Source organism: Trematomus bernacchii, unplaced genomic scaffold, assembly GCF_902827165.1.
Source record: "Trematomus bernacchii unplaced genomic scaffold, fTreBer1.1, whole genome shotgun sequence".
NCBI classification, from domain to species: domain Eukaryota; kingdom Metazoa; phylum Chordata; class Actinopteri; order Perciformes; family Nototheniidae; genus Trematomus; species Trematomus bernacchii.
This window is the reverse complement of record NW_022987752.1, coordinates 565189-587651: the sequence shown is the minus strand read 5'-3', so window position 1 is coordinate 587651 and position 22463 is coordinate 565189. Positions and strand designations below refer to the sequence as shown.

The 22463-nt window shown below is 38.3% G+C and overlaps 1 protein-coding gene across 7 annotated transcripts in view; it reads left to right on the top strand.

The window, feature by feature from the left end:
* LOC117496524 (interleukin-4 receptor subunit alpha-like) overlaps positions 1 to 22463 on the top strand; it is a 52624-nt gene that overhangs the window by 28687 nt on the left and 1474 nt on the right. Inside the window, exons 1-10 of one of the 7 annotated variants that reach the window (XM_034148219.1) lie at positions 5578 to 5668; positions 14116 to 14165; positions 15653 to 15816; positions 18254 to 18359; positions 18465 to 18564; positions 19191 to 19203; positions 19296 to 19423; positions 20332 to 20551; positions 20894 to 20987; positions 21090 to 21168. In XM_034148219.1, coding sequence (XP_034004110.1) covers positions 15720 to 15816; positions 18254 to 18359; positions 18465 to 18564; positions 19191 to 19203; positions 19296 to 19423; positions 20332 to 20551; positions 20894 to 20987; positions 21090 to 21168 — 837 coding nt within the window. In that variant the 5' untranslated portion in view covers positions 5578 to 5668; positions 14116 to 14165; positions 15653 to 15719. Of the gene's footprint in view, positions 1 to 5577; positions 5669 to 12918; positions 13067 to 13905; positions 13994 to 14115; positions 14166 to 15219; positions 15349 to 15652; positions 15817 to 18253; positions 18360 to 18464; positions 18565 to 19115; positions 19204 to 19295; positions 19424 to 20331; positions 20552 to 20893; positions 20988 to 21089; positions 21169 to 22463 lie in introns of those variants that run through there. The other 6 variants (XM_034148213.1, XM_034148214.1, XM_034148215.1 and 3 more) reach the window with 6 other exon arrangements.

Genomic DNA, 22463 nt, shown 5'->3' with positions numbered 1-22463 from the left:
CCTTGCATGGTTCAGGTCCTACCTGACAGACCGTAGCTTCTCGGTACAGCTAGGTGCCTTCTCCTCTGCCAAAGCCCCTCTTACCTGTGGGGTTCCCCAAGGCTCTATTCTGGGCCCCATCCTTTTTCTACTGTACATACTGCCCCTAGGTTCAATTCTCACAAAACATAATATTCCCTTCCACTGCTACGCCGACGATGTACAGATCTATCTGCCTCTCAAAGCAAATGTCAAACACTCACTGCAGCAGTTGATGGACTGCTTAACAGAGATAAAATCCTGGCTGAGCAAAAACGTTCTCAACCTCAACGAGAGCAAGACTGAGGTCATCTTTTTTGGACCCCAACCTCCAGCCTCTCCGGTTGATATTCTGGGCTCTCTCAAAAAAAAACATCCTCCCCTCGGTCATGAACCTTGGAGTGACCTTCACTAGCACTTTTAAATTCGACAAGCAGGTCAGCACCGTAGTCAAATCCTGCTTTTTTAAAATAAGACTATTGGCCAAAACCAAGTCGTATTTATCTTTTAATGACTTAGAAAGGGTTATTAACGCCTTTGTTACCTCAAGACTGGACTATTGTAACGCTCTGTATGTGGGTATGGACCAGGCCTCAATTAAACGCCTGCAGCTAGTCCAAAACGCAGCTGCACGTTTGCTGACTGGCCACAAAAAGCGTTACCACATCACCCCTATTCTGGCCTCACTACACTGGCTTCCAGTTCGGTTCAGAATTGATTTTAAAATCCTTTTATTTGTTTTTAAAGCACTAAATGGGCTGGCTCCGGCCTATATAGCTGAACTGCTCCAGCGCTACACCCCAGCCAGAGCTTTAAGGTCTGCTGACCAGCTGCTGCTGGTAGTGCCCAAGACCAGGCTTAAAACCCGAGGGCACCGAGCCTTCGCAGCAGCTGGCCCGAGGCTCTGGAACACTCTGCCCCTCCATGTGAGGTCGGCCCAGACCCTAGGGGTTTTTAAATCTACACTAAAAACACACTTCTTCTCTCTGGCCTTCTAGTTAGAGCGGAGCACGACTCCTGACTTTTCCTTGTGTTTTTTTTTATTTTATTTTTTATATATATCTGTTGTAATTTATTGTCTTTTATTGTGATTGTAGTAATGTGTTTTTATTACATGTACAGCACTTTGGCTCGACCAAAAATCGCTTTTAAATGTGCTATATAAATAAAACCTGATTTGATTTGATTTGATTTGACTCTATATAATAAAACACGGAGGACGGAGATCTCTTTTTCTCCCCCTCTTCTGACAGCCCAGCAGCTGATCAGAGCACGTCTCCCCTCTCCTGCAGGGGGGCGTGGTCAGCAGAATCAGACCCGTAGACAGCAAACAGCACATAGAGCGAAATGAGGCATGGCTAAAATGCATGATCTGTTTGGTATTTTGAAAACAGAAACGTATAAATATACCTTATATAGGTATGGCCCTACAATATATCATTTAAATATAGCATGATAGGTCCACTTTAAGGGAAACAAAGCGTATTCTGAAAGTGAAGTGCCGAGGCTCTGGTCGTCAGGCAGCTGGCGTTTCCTGCCTTCATGAGAATCGGAATCAGTTGCTTCGGTGTAAATCGTGTAATCAAAGACACAGAAAGAAGAAAACATTCTGTTTTGTTTTTTTAAGAAAGGGGCAAAAAATAGGACTATTATAAAAGCTATTTTAAAAAAAAGGGTTTTAAAGACTGTTGTAACAAATATAAAATAGAATTTAGAATTCTGACTTTTTTCAGAAATCAGAAAATTCTGACTTTTTTTCAGAAAATCTTTAAATGGCTTTTTTTCTCGAAATCACAAAATTATTAATATAAAAAATCTCAGAATTTTAACTTTTTTCTGAAAATCGGAAAATTATGAATTTTCTTCAGAAAATAGTGACTTTTTCAGAAAATCTAAAAATGAACTAAAAATGTTTATTTTATTCTCAAAATGCAGTGCAAAAATAACAAATCTGTCGAGAATAAGCAAACCCTCACAAACAAAGTATGATTTATTCTCTACATTTTAAATGTGTTCTTGAAATGCAGGTTCATCAAATGAGAAAGTCTCCACACATTGTTTTAACGTCAGAATATTGAGGATAAAGTAGAAATGAGGATTCTTTAGACGAGCTTTTAACCTGTGATTGAAGCCGTGTCCTTCAATGTGATCAATGTGATCAATGTGATCAATGTGATCAATGTGATCAATGTGGTTTTATTGCTCCATTTTAATTAGATTTTTTATCTTATCTTAATTGTTTTTACCTTCTTTTAGCACCTGATGAAGCGCTTGATGAATATAATGTATTATTATTATAATTAAATGTCAAGAATAACATAACACTTATGAGTACTATTATTATCTTGTACTTGAGTAAAAGTAGAAGTACTCAGATCTTGTACTTGAGTAAAAGTAGAAGTACTCAGATCTTGTACTTGAGTAAAAGTAGAAGTACTCGGATCTTGTACTTGAGTAAAAGTAGAAGTACTCAGATCTTGTACTTGAGTAAAAGTAGAAGTACTCGGATCTTGTACTTGAGTAAAAGTAGAAGTACTCAGATCTTGTACTTGAGTAAAAGTAGAAGTACTAAGATCTTGTACTTGAGTAAAAGTAGAAGTACTCAGATCTAGTACTTCAGTAAAAATAGAAGTACTCAGATCTTGTACTTGAGTAAAAGTAGAAGTACTCAGATCTTGCACTTGAGTGAAAGTAGAAGTACTCAGATCTTGTACTTGAGTAAAAGTAGAAGTACCAGAGTGTAGGAATACTCTGTTACAGTAAAAGTCCTGCATTCAAAATGTTCCTCAAGTGAAAGTATAAAAGTATTCTCATCAAAATATAGTGAAAGTAGCGACAGTAAAAGTAGTCATTGTGCAGATTGGTCCATTTCAGAATAATATATATGATATGTTTTATAATGATAAACAAATGATAACGATAAAATAAAAAATACTAATTAAAAAATGTCAATCAAAAAAGATAATTAAAAAAATAGAGGACGTAGTTTGTGTCCCCCGAAACGTTTGGGGATATATATCAGGGGACAGGATGATATTTAAACATTAATGAGCATTATATTCGACTGCAAACATGTATTTGTTTATGTTTATTTCATGTGCTTTTGCTAAGAGTCTGCACACAAACAGAGAAACGTGAAGTTTCACTTGTTGTTGTCGGTTTTTGAAAAGACAAAGTGAAATAGTTTGCGGCCGAAAGTGAAAGTTTAGCCTCTGATGTTTCTCTAAAATCTGTAAAACACTGATGTTGATCAAAGGTTTGTCCTGCAGCAGAAAGATCTGCTCATCAGCTAGCATGGTTTGATATGTGACTATGGGACCATAGTTTGGGCCAAAAATGTGTATTTCTAGTAGCTTTTTAATACCACTAGGGAGAGCCAAAGTCATACAATCTGAATCTTTATAAACAACCTTTCATAGCAGAAATAAGGCAAACATGTGAGTGTGTTCCCTGATATTCTAGGGGAAAAGGGAAGTAACACAAAGTTAAAATAACCTGGAGAAAAACAGAAGGAGGAAACTGATTTGCAAAAACAGAAGGATGTAGTTTAATGAATCAAAACAGGAGCTCAAACCCCATTCGATACAAAAGGAAAATAACTTTATAAAAACAGAAAGTGACACTTTTTACTAGATATACGTTATAACACACACTCTGATGCTATCAGAAGTCTCACACACACACACAGACACACACACACACACACACACACACACACACACACACAAAACACACACACACACACACACACACACACACACACACACACACACACACACTGTATGAAATAAAATAATGTATTAGTCAAAGTAAACCCCTAAATCCTGAGTGTGTGCATTTGTCTGACTTTGCCTTAAAGGTGGGGTAGGTAAGTTTGAGAAACCGGCTCGAGATACACTTTTTGTTATATTCCATGGAATGCTCTTAACATCCCGATAGCAATGAATATCTGAAGTGCTTTGACAAAAAATCCCTAAACAAATGTCATCTGTGGAAGCCGTAGTACTGTAAAAAGCACGACCAATCATCTGAGCCGGCCCGGCTAAAATAACTGGATGGCCTACCTGCCTGTCAGCCTTCCATCTGTGCACAAACTTATCTCGTGCCCTCATTGGTCATGTGTGCGTTCGTGTGTGTTGGAGGAGGGGCTCTGGAAGGAAGTGGCAGATTTTTTCCGGCTGTGTATTTTCAAATTTTAGCGATCTCGAGCCGGTTTCTCCAAAATTACCTACCCCACCTTTAAAGGGTAACTTCAGTATTTTTCCGCCTTTTTTTAAATTTTCTTTCGCCATATTACACTGTATTTACTCCCATTATTACACCATTATTACACTTTATTACATGGTGTAGTTGAATACTCGATTCTGATTGTTCAATTCAGAACACGTGACACGTTGTTAATCCAGTAGTACAGACCGCTGTCAAGGATTTATTGACCGTTGTTAAGGACGCTCACATCTGCAGAAAGAAGTCCGGTCGATTTAACTCTATACAGTTTGGCTGAAAAGCAATGCATGCAGTTTGCTTTTTGAACTGTTTGCTTGTCTTTAGTTTTCCGTTGTCTCCCGTCTGAGAGCAACATGGAGGATTTTAATATTAATTGCAATATATTTGGAGAGCACAGTAATTTGGATGAATGGTTAGTGGCTGATGAGTCCCCAGCGAAGAAAAGAAAAAGACAAGAGGGACAAGACAATAAGTAACGGGGCAGAAACCCTCAACGCGGAGCTGCGGTCGTTTTTACGCAACGGTCCAGACATCAAACGGCAAAACATATTCAGTTGCCAGTTCCTTTGGCATTAGGGCAGGGATATCTATATACTTTCCAAGGTTTGACATCATGAATTGTGCTACTTTTAAAGCAAGCAACGATGTTTTCAAATCTGTAATCGGCTCCTCAAAAACGCTATCAAAGCAGTTCCTGCCGTTGCTACGTAGTTCAAACGGTAACAACGGACTATTTTTCTTAGCGGATGCATGTTATTTTAAATCAATAAAACTATTTTTTAAATCAATAATGCTATTTTTTAAATCGCTTCGCATCGGGCTCCTGATCGGGTGTTCTTTTACCCATAATGACCGCCTCGCTGCACATTATCCCTTACTTATTTACTCCCATTATTACACCATTATTACACTGTATTTACCCCCATTATGACACCCATATTGCACACTTATTATCACATGGACACAGCCTGTCAAATGACCTTTTCCCCCAGGATATAGAAACCATTTAAGGGCCAAAATTGGCAAAAGAAATGACCAAATACAACATTGCTCTTAAAGAAACAAATAACATAACATTTATGAATAATATAATACTTTAAAAAGAGCCATAGTGCATACATAGTCTGTTTACTTGTAATACTTTGATTATATTTAATAATACTTCTGTACTCCTTCTTATCTTATGTCATTTTTATATATATGAATGCAGGATCTCTAACGAGAAAAAGAAAAAGAAGGGTTTCCCCCGCTGTCACACTTCTTGAAAGATGGTTAATCATCCGTCAGGGGAACCACACACACCACAATCTTTACTAAGAAGTGTTCCTCGACGTCACTTTACAACCAGAAAGAGAAACAGAAGGACTTTTTAAAGTACATGTTGAATTAATCCACAGACAGCCGGCATCGTGAGAGGAGAAAGGTACGTTTTATGTTTTATAATCTGTGTTTAGGATGAGCTTTTTAAACGTTATTCTTCAGTGAAATGAATGAATGAGTGACGGGAAGTGAGTGGTGATCGCGATGAGAGAGATAACGTGTGTGTGTTCTGGTTTTACTGGCTATGGAGATGAAGATAGTGTGTGTGTTTGTGTGTGTCACGATGATGATGATGAAACACAAGAATGGATCTCAGCAGCATTTTGTAGTAAAATTCATAGAAAATAAGTTTGATAGATTAACTTGAACTAGAGTTTGCTGTAAAAGAAAAGGACGATTTTCAGGTTGAGTCAACGTCACACTTGTGTGCCTTTCAAAAAAAGAGCTTATCTTTTCAGATAAAAGCAACTTTATGAAGAAATAAAATCTATGGAAACTCAGATCCTTTATTTTCTTGTCTTAAAGGACTCCATTGAAGTATAAATCCTGCATTCATAAATATTACTTAAGTAGAAAGTATTATGAGCTAGATGTACTTAGTATGCACTATGGCTCTTTGAAAGGTATTATATTATTTTTAAATGTTATTTTATTCAGTTTTTAAGAGCACTTTAATGTTGTTAGCCACATTGGGCCATTTTAAGGGTGGAGAGTAACAGTTGTATTTGGTCACTGTTGAGCCAATGTTAGCCCCTAAATGGTCTCTGTATCCTGGGGGAAAAGGTAAATTGACAGGCTGTGTCCATGTAGTAATAAGTGTGTAATATGGGTGTAAAATGGGTTTAAATACAGTGTAATATGGGTGTGAATACAGCATAACCTGGGTGTGAATACGGTGTAAAATGGGTTTAAATACAGTGTAATATTGGTGTAATCTAAAAAATAACAATACATTTATTTTCCAAAATAAGTAAATGTGGTTGCCATTAAAGGGTTAAATCTGTTATACTAGTTTTATTAGAAGTACATCCATAATATAATTCAAAATATCCTTTGTTTTTATACGTAAAAAGTAGCCATGATTGTTAATTAAATGTAGTAAAGTAAAAAGTAGTTAGAGGACTTTTATTTAAATGAGGTGGTCAGTCAATATTCTACGTTTATTAATAATTATTTATTTTGAATGGATATATTCAGTGTAGTTTGACACGTAATTCTTCACATGGTGTCTGTTTGATAGTAAGGGGTTGATATGCTTACAGGTAAACAATGACTTCCTGCCACAAAGGTGTTAAAAAGAGAGAGAGAGAGAGAGTGGGCTTTAACATATGGGAAGGTGAGAGAAGGGGAGGAAGTGAGAGACAAAACAACGGGGGAGTCAAAAAAAAAGTGACCTTGATGGCCTGTTTGCAGCTCATAATAATGTGCAATTACGTATCTGCACTACGGTTTTTTTGCACTAATTATGTGACCGTCTTTGTTTCTTGTAGATATTTAATTGCTCTTTTTACTGTTGTACACACATATGCATTTTTATACAGGTACATACAGTATACACAGTACACACAGTACACACAGGGACGTGAACCGGCGACCCTTCGGTCCAAAGTCCAATCCCCTACAGACTGAACCACTGCCCCCCCATATGGCAGTTCTAACCTGAAAGTGACCATATCTGTACTCTCTGTGGGCTGATCTTGACTACCATGAGGAGTGTTGGACCGTTATAGAGAGCAAAAGATGAAAAGGGACTGAAAAATATCACTGGTCCCCGGCTTGAGCTTCAATCTCAGGATCCATGTATTTGTGATCCTCTCCAGAATGGAAGTAGTCATCACATACAGAGCATCAACTAGTTCCTGAACAGTGTCCTTCACATGCTGATATCCAAGAGAGGGAGTTACACAGTCACAAGATGGAGGAATAGAAAGCAGTATTCAATGTTTACTTCAGATTAGCTCCACGTCAGGAATGATCATGCTTGTCATATGTCTATCTCCATAGAGGCTGAATCATCATGTTAATCACATAGCTATCATATGCCTCAAACAGTCCTGATGCTCTTCTAGGTAATCATACATCCTGTCATGTACACTGTTATACACTCGGGCCTTTGTTACCTTTGTCTGTGTCTAAATCTTCAAAATATACGCAAAATTATTCAAAATTCGTCAACAAATATGGACATTTTCAGGTTAAAACTGTCATTGCTGGGACTGAAAATGTCAGAAATGGACTCAATAACCCCCAAAACCTTTACAAAATTGTCCTTGAACTATTACTACTACTACTAACTAGGCTATAATGCTTATTAATGCAGCCAGGGGCGGACTGGACATCGGGACGGTACTGAAGTAGGCCGGTCGGATAAGTCACTAGCACCCCCCCCGTTGATAATATACTAGCGGTATTTACTTGCGGTACCGAAGTGGGCCGGTCGAGAGTCCCGGGCTGTCCATCTGCAGTTTCTTTGTACTAATAATAATAATAATAACTTTATTTATAAATTTATATAGCGCCTTTCATAACCTCAAGGTCGCTTTACAAAGAAACATACAAGGACAAGACATCAAACATAACACATAAAACAGGGGGCAGAAGTGTAAGTGGGGGGGAAGAGTGAGTTATCGTTGAACAGAAGGGGCGTTGCGGATTTCTGCAGGGAGGGAGTTCCAGAGGGGGGGGGGGCAGCGACACTGAAGGCACGGTCCCCGAAGGTGCGGAGGCGTGAAGGTGGAATGGAGAGCAGGCCAGAGTCTGAGGATCGAAGGGTGCGGGACAGGATGTAAGGGTGGAGGAGATCTGTGAGGGACTGAGGGGAGAGGGCACGGAGGGACTTGTAGGTGAGGAGGAGGAGTTTGTAGGTGATGAGGGACTTGACCGGGAGCCAGAGGTTGAAGAGAGTGGGGGTGATGTGCTGCCAGGGCTTGGTGCGTGTGAGAACCCTGGCAGCTGAGTTCTGGATGTACTGGAGCCTGTTCAGGGTTTTGCTGGGAACCCCGGACAGGAGTCCGTTACAATAGTCCAGGCTCGAGGTAATAAAACAATGAATCAGCTTCTCTGCAACAGAGTCGGAGAGTGATGGCCGGAGTCTGGATATATTTCTGAGGTGGAAGAAGGCTGATTTTGAAACAGACTTTATGTGGTTTTGAAATGAGAGGGTTGAATCCAAGACAACTCCAAAGTTGCGGACCTGAGGGGATGGGGAGATGATGGAACCGTCGATGTTGAGGAGCAGATCTCCAACCTTCCCGAGCAGTGCCTTGGGGGCCACAACCATGAGCTCAGTTTGGTTGTGGCCCCCAAGTGTGTACTGGGACATGTCTCCATGCTTTAATGTTCAGAAAGCTCTTTATTTTTCTCATACTGCCTGTGCTGCAGCACCTCTTTCCCCCTCTGTCTGAAACCAGAGCCCAGTCTGCTCTGATTGGTTAGCTGGCCGGCTCTGTTGTGATTGGTCAACCAGCTTAGTGATGTCCCGCCCCTTAGCCTATCACGTACAATGTGTTTGAGCGCTGTTACATTAGTGGTCTTTGCATCAGAAAACATGTGTGAAACAGAGCGAGAAAGGAAGGGCAAATGTTGGTTTCTTCTTTTTAGAAACAACGGTAGCTTTTCTGGGAACAGCAGGAAGTGGTTTGTGTGTGTGTGTGTGTGTGTGTGAGTTTCTGTTCGTAGTTTGTGGTTATTTCTGTGCTTTTGAGAGGAAAGTGAGAGAACACAGTTTCAGCTTCTGGATCCGTTGAGTGGGAGTCCAAAATGTCAGCAGAAGAAAGACAAGAAATCGGAATAAAGAGCTTTTTATCAGAGACTAGACTGACTTCTTCTTCTATGGTGTTTATTCAGAGCGCTGCTTCCTCTCTGAAGTTTCCCTATCAGCTGCTGATCATGTGATATGAACGTTGTCGAGCAGCTGACTCTGAACCGTGTCATTGTGACTGTCATGACACGTAGGCTTGTTTCTCATCAAAGTTTACGACTTTTAACCCCAAATTTTGGTCAAACTGTAAAAAAACACAGGATACTACACTTCCCATGATGCAACTTGATGGTGTGTTTTTATGGCAGTCGCTGTGGTTCAGAAGTTAGGGTTGTTTTTGTCATGTTTGTTTTCAAAATAAGAGTTAAAACCAACTTTCTTGCAGCAGTAACTCAAGAAATATGGTGCGAGTAGTAGAACATATATAAAGATCAATATGTTAACCAATGCCAACAACTTCTATCTGAAGTAAACTGGACTTTGACTTTAATATTTACAATCTCTATGTACTGAACATACTGACTAATACATTTAATTTGCTATCAAATTATTTATGTAGTGTTTGTTTCAACGTATTAACGGTATTATGGTCATTCGGTTGTCCCTAATTGTCACTAATTGGGGTCAAACTGTAAAAACTACAGGATACTACACTTCCCATGATGCAACTTGATAGTGTGTTTTATAGCAGTAGCTGTGGCTCAGAAGTTAGGGTAGTTTTGGTCATGTATGTTTCAAAATAGACTTGAACTGTCATGATTCTCGGTTTATGTTGATATTTTCCAGTTTTATTTTGAAATGTATTTTCCTCCATTTGTCTTTTCTGGTTTTACTTCCTGTGTTTTCCCTCTTGTGCCTGATTTTCCGAGGCCCAATTCCAAACCACACCCTAACCACTCCCATCTCAGCTAGATGAGGATCCTTCTTCCAGATGGAGGGTGTAAATACAGCGCTGAGCTTTGGGACAAACTCCCCTCTCTCCAGCAGAAACAGGAGATAAGATAAGACGGACCTGTATTAATCCCAGTGGGGAAATGCAGTAGTTTAAGAGGGTCAAATAGAAACACGGGTCAGCACAGATTCACATAGATTAATACAATTAAGGATAAAATCAAAGATAAAAAAAAAGGTAAATAACTATACAATACGAAATGAATTAAAATGAACATATATACATATTTAGTCATGTGGACATATTATTGACATGTGTGTGTGAAAGAAATGTGTATTCTATGTCCAGTTTGTGTCACATTGTTGACCCCTTGTTGTGCAGCCTGATGGCTGAAGGCACAAAGGACTGTCCGAGGCCTTATAGGTAACAACGCTTTCAAATCAGCATCTCTTGGACTTTAGTATTAAGTTAAAAAAACACAAGTTCACATACAGTTCTTATCATCTGTATGCAGTGAGTTAGGGTTATGGTTAGTTCACCTGTCCTAGTGCCCTTGAGCAAGGCACCGGACACCCCCTCACTCCCCACTGCTCCCCGGGCGCTGTGCAATAGCTGCCCACTTGTCACGACCTTAACACAAACTGGAGAACCCAAATGCACGACCCAGAGACAGTCTTGAATGTAGTAAAAAATGTATTTTTAATTTCCAAGAAAACAGAAAATCCCTCTGAACAGAGTAGGTACTGGATTTAACATAAAGCGCACAAGGAGGAAAAACAAGCGTAACAAAAAGAGAACTTAAGATGAACTTAAGCTTACAAAAAAAACATAACAAAATAACAAAACCTGACTAGACTGGAAAAGATCCTCTCTTAGTTGAAGCTTGGCACGACCATCCATTGAAACAAACAAGAGCTGACACAGGACAGGGGAGAGACAGGACTATTCAAACTTGAGGGCAGTGGGAACAGGTGGAAACAATCAGAGGCGGGGCAGACGCTGGGAAAACACACAGGGGGAGGAAGAAACAGGGCCTGGAATGAAAGACAAGAGGTAAGTACAAAATAAAACAGGAAATGACAGACAAAATACATAAAACTAAGACATTTGACGAGACACAACATTACTGCTCCTATAGGATGGGTTCAAAGCAGAGGTCAACTTTCACTGTGTGCTGTGAGCATGAACATGTGTGACCATTAGAGAGGGTGTCATCCTCCATTTCTGTAGGGTGTGGTTTGGAGTTGAGCCTGAGTGTTATAGTGTTCACCGGCTGCGCCTGCGTTTCACCTCCACCTTTCAAGATTCAAGATGCAAGACTTTTATTGTCATTCGTACATACAGTGTAGTTATGTCCAGCTGTGTCTTGTATTGTGATTGGTCTTGTGTGTATTTCTCTTCCCTATTGTTCTCTGTTAGCCTTTCCCACGTATCTACTTTCCCCCTCCTCATCTCCTCATCTCCTCATCTCCTCATCTCCTCAACTCCTCGGTCCTCCGGTAGTGGAAATAGATTTCAGCGCGCCATGTTGAAGGATATCCCATTTCTCTAAATACACCGAGGACCGAGCATCAAGGAGGCTCTCTGGAGGAGAGAGGAGAGAGGAGAGAGGAGAGAGGAGAGAGGAGAGAGGAGAGAGGAGTGTCTTGTCCTTCTCCTGACATTAACCCTGTGATGTAGGCTGTTGTTTTTCTTGAAGCATATTCAAGTATCAAGAATAATTCTCCTAGATTTGATTGATTTTGCCAAGTTATAACTTAACTTATTATACCTGTAGTGAGGGGCCCAGTTTGTCTGAATGTGACCCTCAGTGAAAAAGGTTTGAACTCTACAAAAGAAACCTATACCACAGAAGAAGAATAGGGCCTCTTTGTTCGTGGAACATGTTGACCTTTAGCTGCAGCCAACACGTCTCTAACAGGATATGTGGTGATTAGCTTCCCTTTCTCACCTTTTCTAACACCTTTTTTCAGAAATAGCGAGAATAACTTTAAACTTCCTTCTGGTTTCCTATAATGCTAATAACTGGACGGACTTTTTGATAGCAGAGTGTACATGATGAAGGTTTCTGAGCACATCATCTGCTATCTGCTCTTTGAAGAAGGGACGTTAGCAGGAAGTGCACCTGGAACCTTTTGGCTTCTGAGACAAATATCTGTGACCTTTTTTATTAAACCACAAAAACACGAAGGTGACCGAGTGAACGGAAAATACAGAAGTCAGTTTGCTTTAATCTAACAATTAAATAGTCCTTCAATGTTGTTTTGCAAAGAGAAGCTATTTTTTGCAGAAGGGCTGTGGGTGTTTTGTAGGTCGGTTTGCAGTGGGCTGTATAACCACACACCACACATCATACGTGTCACACACACACACACACACACACACACACACACACACACACACACACACACACACACACACACACACACACACACACACACACACACAATTTTCTTCCTGTTTTGACAGAATATAAATGTCAGCGTGTGGTTTTACCTGCAATGAAACCATCGTTCAGTTTCTATAAATCTAATGTTTTCCATAAAAAGAGAAGAAACACACAGCTGTGTGTGTGTGTGTGTGTGTGTGTGTGTGTGTGTGTGTGTGTGTGTGCGTGTGTGTGTGTGTGTGGAAGGGACCTCTTAGAGGGAAGTGTGGGTGGTCAATAATTAGCCTGTAGATATACATACTTGTATTAAACCGCAGTACTTCCACTGACGTCTCCTCATCAGTGGATGCATGTCGTTCTCATTATAAGCAGCTTATTGGACAATTAGAATATGTCTTTTATGATCAGATAAAGGAAAATACAAGAGGAAACTTCTCTGAAGCTCTAACGACAAAAAGAGGTGAAGATGATTTAGTTGATGTTGTGTCTTTGTGTTGATTTGTGGTCTTTTTGAGTCAGTGTCTCTCAGCTGTCAGGATGTGTGTCTTTTAAATATGTCTTGTCTTTGTAGTCAGTTTCTGTCTCCTTCTAGTTATTTTGTAACACTTTGAGGCCCTTTTGAGTCATTTTGTAGTCATTCTGTTTCCCATATTAGCAGTGATGTGTCTCTTAGCTGTCAGGATGGGATGTGTCTTTTCTCCCTCTGTGTATCATTGTGTGTCTCTGTTTTGTTATTCTGTGTTACATTTTATCCGTCATGTGTCTCTCAAAAGTTTTCTGTGTCTTTTTTAGTCATTTTCAGTCTATTTTTAGGTATTTTGTGTCTTGCTGTCTAGGCATTTTAGCCGTCATGTATCTCTTAGTTTTAAGGATGTGTATCTTTTAAATGTTTCCTTTGTTTTTGTAGTCATAATGTGGCCCTTTTTTGTTGTCATATGGCCCTTAGTTGTCACAATGTGTATCTCTTGCATGTTTTGTGTGTCTTTGTGGTCATGTGGTGTCTCTTTTGTGTTGTCATGTGTCTCTAAGTCATCAGGATGAGGGTTAGGATTACGTTTTTGTGTTTTTTAAGTCGTTTTTCGATTGTTTGTCTCTTTTCAGGTATTTAGTGTATTTCTGTAGTTAATGAGTGTCTCATTTTAGTTGTCACTTATCTCTTAGCTGTCAGGATGTGTATCTTTTAAAAGTTTCCGTTCTGTTTTTTTTGTAATAAGTCTCTTTGAGGTAATTTCATCTTCCTATTAAACCAGCTTCTAAAAATAGCAACAGTTACAAAATGTCCTTAATTGTCTCTCTAAGTAAAATACAAAAGAAGCTGAAGTTAACCACACAGAAAAGAGGAAGATGACTTCAGGTCTGACACACTGCAGCGCCCGGAGATATCGTGGTAGATTGATTGATTAATTTCTAAGTAGTGACCTTTGAAGGGCATGATGTCATCATCTATGTCAACACTTTTTTTCATTTCCACTGAGAAACTAACCTTATAAGTGTGGTGTTTGTCGACAGAGCGTCAGATGGAGTGAACCAGAGCTTTAAAGCAGACCCTGCAGCAACAGGTAAGACTTTGTGATGATTTATTAATAATGTGTAACATGCAGGAGCCGGTGGGACACAGTTTGTTTAGGAAGAGAGGATGTGGGACCTGAACAGGTGTTGGAGTTTTTTTGTAATGATTTGTTCAGTATGATGACTTTAAATCACACAATGACAAATGTTTACTGAAGCTGATGTGTTTGGTTTTTATCATTACATTACATGACATGTCACTTGTTAGACGCTTTTATCCAAAGCGACTTACATACTCAATACTGTGGACAATCCCCACAGGAGCAATTTGGGGTGAAGTGTCTCAGGGACACAACGACATGCTGACTGCAGTGGGGTTTGAACCTGTGTTCCCTTGATCCGAACTCCAACGCACAACCCACTGCACCACACGCCTCCGTTTATATTAATTTAAATTATTTTATTAGTTAAATATTTTGGGATTTTTTTAATTATTTCTCATTGATATTAATATTTACATTTTAATAAATGTAATTTTTTATTTTTTTATTTACTGATTTCTGATTAAAGGCAGACTGAACTTTAATATATATATCTTTACATCTGTTAGTATTTTTCTTTATACAGTATATATTTGGGCTGTTATTATTTTATTTATTTTTTCTACACAGATTAAAGGCATACTTAACTTTAATACATTTAGTTTGATGATTTATTATTTAAATGTTATATAATTGTAAATGTGCTGGTTTTATTTTTTTAATTATTTTTAATTTATTTTCAATTATTTAGTTTGACTTTATTTGGGCTGTTTTTTTTATTAAATTCCATTCATTTTAGTTTTTTATTATTTAAATGTTTTTTTTATTTATTCTTTTTATTCTTTTTTATTTTATTTAACAAAACGATTAAAATGTCAGATTTAAGGCAGACGATAACTTTCTTTGTTTTTTATTTATTTATAGTGTATGTTAAATAGTAGATTTGTATTTGAACAAAGCAAATACAGTATACGGACAATATCAGTCAATTCAATAAATAATTAGTTTTAAAAAATGTCACTCGCCTTTAAGCATTGCCTATTTTGTTTCACACCTCCCAAAATTCAAGGATAAAATGTCATCCTTATTAGAAACAACAACCCTTTACTTCTTACCTGGCTCTTGATATTTGGTGTGTTCAGAAGTAAAACCAGCCTACGTGCCTTTGAGCAGGACCCTGGATCTCTGCAAGGTGAATTATGTGTTCAATTAAAGTCAATTCAAATGTAACGTGGTGCTAATTCTGGCCTTTAAACAGATAATTCCACATCTCATTATCCCTGGGTATTGATCTCACTTCCAACAGGTGTTGGTGTGTGTGAGTAGAACCAGATCACCTGCGGCAGGATGTCAAACATTTCTATGTCTGTTTGTGTTTGTTCTCGATCACCTGTCAGTGCTTCTCAATGTGGTCAGGGTGTTATTGGATGTGCAGAAAAATAACACCTTGACACCCACCACACAAATAAAGAAGCAAACGTTCTCTGTGTGTGCAGGATGAGAAGAAAGAGGAAGCAGTGAAACGAGCCTTCGTCAAAACACTTCAAACGCTGGACATCATAAATGGAGAGGAGTCAGAAACCCCGTCTGCTGGTCCTGCTTCTCGCTCTGATTCAGGTCTGCCATGGAGAGGGAAGTTGTTCGAGTGACCCGGGCAACAGTAAGTTATTTTGGTTTTGTAGAGTAACTTAACAATCTAATTGTGGTGGAAATTCCACACTTAAATATACAAGCGTAAGCCAAAGTTCTGTTATTTAATATAGAGTTATAGCATTTAACAAAATCAATCTATTTCCAGCTGGAAGGACAGATAACCTGCACTAGTAGATGGTACCAGAATCTGACCCTGTTACAACAGGAAAACAAGCACTTTATACAGGAAAAAGACAAAAGGGGGAGGTCTCAGCTAGAATTGACGTTACAGGCTATTGAAATGTTGGCCAGACGGGCGAAACTTGCGTACGTGCTAATTATAAACCTAAGATCCATATCATAACTGCCTGACAATGGTCAACCCTTCTGTCTGAGAACATTTAGTAGCTAGGCGTGAATTTAAACTGTTAGAAAATAAAGTTACAGTGAAATTATATATCATTAAATAAGACTTATGATAAATGTCTACGATACTAATGTCCGTCCAGGAGCCCACAATTGTTCATATCAAACTTAAAAACATAATAATAATAATAATAATAATAATGATAAAGCTTTATTTATATAGCACTTTTCATACAACACATGAAGCTCAAAGTGCTTTACAAAATGTTTTAACATCACAAGTTAGAAATTTCAACAAGAAATTCCCCTCAGCTCAGATTTCAAGACCTTTACAGGTACGTGCAGCAAAATATAACATTTTATCAGGTTAAGAGACACAAGGAGGTAAAATGTATGATAATACAAATAAAATACAATAAAATAAATAATGGTTTATCTCGGAAAGATGAGACACAATGCAAGTGAATGGATACAACAATATAAAACCCAATAAAATAAAGTGAACATATAGGTACAAAAATGTATGATTGAATGAATACATTTAATTATTTAATTTAAAAAGTCCTTTCTTCTGTACGCAGCTCTGACAATTGTTCGTCTATTGATAGCCACGTTTTGCACTGGCAGGATTCTTGCTTTTTGTGCTTGTTTCTTCATGGTTTATTGTCCCTTTGGATAGCAAGGAGGATGCAAAATACAAAATGGTACTAACCTTGAGAATGGTCAGAATGTGTCCAATCATTTAAAGTGATTAGACAACAATATGTGGAAAGTTATGAAGAAAAACAGTGTTTTGAATGAGATAGACCTGAACATCAGCAGGAGAGGACTCTTTAAAGTAGAGACACTACATACTGATATACACCTGAACATCAGCAGGAGAGGACTCTTTAAAGTAGAGACACTATATACTGATATACACCTGAACATCAGCAGGAGAGGACTCTTTAAAGTAGAGACACTACATACTGATATACACCTGAACATCAGCAGGAGAGGACTCTTTAAAGTAGAGACACTACATACTGATAGACATCTGAACATCAGCAGGAGAGGACTCTTTAAAGTAGAGACACTACATACTGATATACACCAGAACATCAGCAGGAGAGGACTCTTTAAAGTAGAGACACTACATACTGATATACACCTGAACATCAGCAGGAGAGGACTCTTTAAAGTAGAGACACTACATACTGATATACACCTGAACATCAGCAGGAGAGGACTCTTTAAAGCAGAGCCACTACATACTGATATACACCTGAACATCAGCAGGAGAGGACTCTTTAAAGTAGAGACACTATATACTGATATACACCTGAACATCAGCAGGAGAGGACTCTTTAAAGTAGAGACACTACATACTGATATACACCTGAACATCAGCAGGAGAGGACTCTTTAAAGTAGAGACACTACATACTGATAGACATCTGAACATCAGCAGGAGAGGACTCTTTAAAGTAGAGACACTACATACTGATATACACCAGAACATCAGCAGGAGAGGACTCTTTAAAGTAGAGACACTACATACTGATATACACCTGAACATCAGCAGGAGAGGACTCTTTAAAGTAGAGACACTACATACTGATATACACCTGAACATCAGCAGGAGAGGACTCTTTAAAGCAGAGCCACTACATACTGATATACACCTGAACATCAGCAGGAGAGGACTCTTTAAAGTAGAGACACTATATACTGATATACACCTCAACATCAGCAGGAGAGGACTCTTTAAAGTAGAGACACTACATACTAATATACACCTGAACATCAGCAGGAGAGGACTCTTTAAAGTAGAGACACTACATACTAATATACACCTGAACATCAGCAGGAGAGGACTCTTTAAAGTAGAGACACTACATATACACATGAACATCAGCAGGAGAGGACTCTTTAAAGCAGAGCCACTACATACTGATATACACCTGAACATCAGCAGGAGAGGACTCTTTAAAGTAGTGACACTACATACTAATTATACACCTGAACATCAGCAGGAGAGGACTCTTTAAAGTAGAGACACTACATACTGAAAATAAACATAATCTGTCCTCTTTCATTTCTCTCCATCACTTCCCACAGATATCACCTGCTCCTCTGACTACAACCGTACAATCACGTGTGTGTGGAACAGCGCGTACGATCATTCAGACAGTGTGTGCACGATAGACGCCCTAAATAAAAAGGAGTAAGGACAGATGTATAATTTACATACATGCAGATAAACAATTACTTTGATCTCAAACATTATGTGCCTGAAGTCAAAATGAAATGGAACATGTTTTTTTTACAGGCCTACACGGAAAGCTTCCAAAGCTTCATGCACGCTCAAACCTGTTGAAGGCAGATCAAAGCAAATGACCTGTAACATGGAGTTCTATAGAGACGAAAACGTGAGTCTGATTATCTCGCTAATTAAACGGCTATGTAATAAATAAACAAATCACTGGACTCACAATATCAATTTAAAAATGATTGTATTGCTTCCGCTAACAAATATAATCTGGTTTTAGTTATTAACAGTGTGCCATCCTTAGTAACAGTCTCCTATCCTTAGTAACCGTCTGCTATTCTTAGCAACAGTGTGCCATCGTACAAATTTGTTTTTATGTTTCCTAATCTTTATTGGTGACCATTTAAGGGGCCATTTAAGGGGCTTTTTCACCTTTGGCTATAGCTATTCTCAGTATGTATGCTAAGCTAAGCTACGGCCACTAGTTGTTAAATAACATTTAGTGTACAAATATAAGAGTTGTATTAATCTTCTTATCTAACTTTCGATACAGCAATAATATTTACATTAAAGACTATTAGCTTGAACTTTTAATCACACTCTCATCTTTAAAAAAAACATCCCCTACCAAGACCTACTCTCATTTCATGTTGTATTGTTGTCCTATGAATGTTTTTTTTTAATCAATATTATTTTCTTACATTATCTCAGTTTCAACCTTACAATTTCTTCTCCATGAATCTGAACTGTAATCCTGGGCCGGCGAATGTGAACATGTGCTTCCAGCCAATTGAACACAGTGAGTATAATGAATATATCACCTTATGTGATTCAATTTGTGAGCTATTCATGATGACCTAAACAAAAATTTGTGTGTGTTTGATTCTGCAGTAAAGCTGAACCCTCCACAACAACCTCATATCAACTTCACCACCATTTCCTGGCACCCCCAAGTTTATTTCAAAATCGAACTGTTCAAATACCAGTTGCAGTGGAAACAAGAGAAGCAGTCATGGAGTGTGTGTATATATTTTGTTACTGTGTTAGTATTTTAATGCATGAATAATTGTGTCATTTTTTAGGCATAATGTCGCGTTCACACCAGCCTTTATAGTCTGGTTAAACCCTGGTTTAACCCCTTGATGGGATCCAAGTCTCAGATAGCTTTAAGTGAACTAAGGTGCGTTTTATTTCAATTGTGAACATGCGTAAAACCCAAAAAACCTTATTGTGTATTTGCATTTGTTTAAAGAAACTAATCTAGTTCTGGTGAACTAGTAGCCAGTGGTGCTACCGCTGAGTTTGGTGAACTTAAAATGTATCAGCCAACAAATGAAACAATAATTAACTAACTAACCAATCTAACACTCGCCGCCTCACTCCATACCTTTCGGAGAGTAGAGAAAATGATAGTTGAAACCCAGAGCTTCCGCTGGTCGGCTCCCCGCTGTTTTGCTCATTTCCTGTAACCAGTGTAGGATAAAAGCATGAAGGAATATGCAAACTAGCTAGCTAACTAGCCCGTTAGCAGCTAAGTGTCTTCTCATTCTCGTTCCACTGTAGAAAAGTACATCAGACATGTTGAGGAGTTTACTGTACGACTAACCTTACATATGTTTATGTTTGAAACTCAGACTAGCACTGCCTGCTGGTTTGAATAGTTATTTGGTCTTAGCAGTTGCAGAATATACATGACATGGTTGGTTGTCGTATTTCATGTGCGACTTTTTGGCCAAAACACAGGAATCTTGAGGCGACACATGTTTACTGTCAAAACTAGTTAATTGAGGTTGTTTTGGCAAGTCACAGCCTTTAGTTCTGGACAGTTCTTTAGATTGTTTAATAATTTGCACACATTTTGTAGGATATCAAGAAACACTACATGAACATCAGCTTACTCAACATCCACTCATTTCTTCTCCATCAGGATCCGTCTGTGCAGAAAAACACAAATACTAATTCATGGAAGAGGAATCAACCAGGGTCCGCTGAGCTCCAGGAAGATCGGCTGATTCGAGGCAAGAGGTACGAGGCACGCATTCGAGTGAAGACCGAAGAAGAATACTTCAAGTCTACCTGGAGTGGCTGGAGCCCCACTGCATCATGGGTATCCACCGTTGGAAGAACGGAACAACCCCAACCATCAGGTAAAGACGGCCAAATGTCAACACAGATTGATTTCGTTTATGAAGGTCAATGTAAAGATTTTAGATACTAATTTGTGGGATTTGTATTCCTATTTCTTATGCTAATTAATGATCATTAGAAAAATAGTGTGGTATGTTCTCTTCCTGAGAATGAAGGAATCAAGTCGGACAAACAAAACATTTTCATGCTAATCATTTTTTGTTGTTTGTTTTTATAACATATCACATGGAAAAATGTTATAGTTTGATTGAACAGCTATACAGGTAATGTGAATCAGGATCAAGCATAGCCAAATAAGCCTTGATATGCTAACGGTATATTCTCTGTCCTGTGTTTGTCAGATCTTGCTTGGCGTGTTGCGGGCCTTTTTGCCCTTGCAGCTGCGATTGCAGTGTTTCTGGTTATCGTACGATTTAAGACTGACAAAACCACCTGGTAAGCAACAACACAGTGCTTTTACAAGACCTTAACCAAATGTTGTTCAAGAGCAATAAGCTATATTTGTTCTAACCTTGCTCATGTCATTGTGTTTTATAGGGTTCACATCGTGAAGATAATCAAAGGTCCGCCTCTTCCCAACCCAGAAAAATCCTTCCTGAAGGATCTAAACTTCGAGGTGAGCTTAAATATGCTTTTCTTTTAATGACCAAAAAACAACGATATAAGAAAAAACTGTCAAAAATAAGCTGAGAAGAGGGACACACTTTGTTATAAATATCTAATTGATTTGTGGATTTCGAGACTTGTGTTTTCTGTTGGATTTTTAGTTTAACGATAGTAGAGATAATACAAATATCTTCTCTGGCTCTCCTTTTATGTTTTTTTAAAAACCCAAACATTTGTTCAACCGTGACATTTGCATAGTTTTGACCGTCGATATTGGACATCTGGAGTGTGTTATTATGTACAGACAAATGCTAACATTAGAAGCATAAAGAAAGGGAGATGAAAAGGGAAAAGGAGACTGAATACAGGGCAATATTATAACAGGTGTTGCATTAATTTGGTTTAAAGTATTATACAGTACCTCCACTACATTTATCTGACAGATTTGACAGATTCTGATGACTTTCTAATGAAAGCTATTAATCCACTAATAAATAAACATGTACATATATTATAGGATCAGATATCCAGCAGCAAAATCTAAAGTCATTAAAGATAGCTCTAGATTTCAGCTGTGACGAACACATGAATGCATCAATAGTCATAATAATTGGTCAACCGCTTAGAGATGTCCAGCCCCTTGTGTTGGATCGCTAGCCAATAGGAGCGCAATTGTTCCATAGTGATGTCACTATGTTCCACAAGTAAACAAAGGAGTCCAATGGAGGCATATGTTTACAGTTTACTCTTGCTAATTTTACTTATCTGAATATGTGAGTTCTTCGATCACTGTTTTTATATAGATTTAGAACCTTAACGGGTACTTTTAGCACTTTAAGTATATTTAAATATATTTTGAACACTTTTTTACTTTCACTTAAGTAAGAATTAGATTGGACATATCTTGTACTTCTTCCACCTCTGGCTTTATGCATCTTTACAGCCGTTATAATCCAATGAATATTTTAAATGAGATAAGATGAGAAGTACTTTATTGATCCCAAGTTGGGTAATGTTTGCGTTGCAGCAGCATAAAAAGACATGGCATTGTACAATAGACTAGAATAAACATTCCAAAATGTCAACATCTCAATAGCATTAGCAAAATATATAAGAAAATATACAGTACAAATGTACAGTGACAAAATATAAAGCAGGATATTATATATACATAAGTATGTGAGGAATGGAATATTAAATATTAGATTGGATATAAATGTTTCACGTTTCAAGGCTTTTATTGTCAACATAGCTACAGTGGAGATATATCAATGAACATCTGAGGTCACAGGCTCCTCCTCCAAC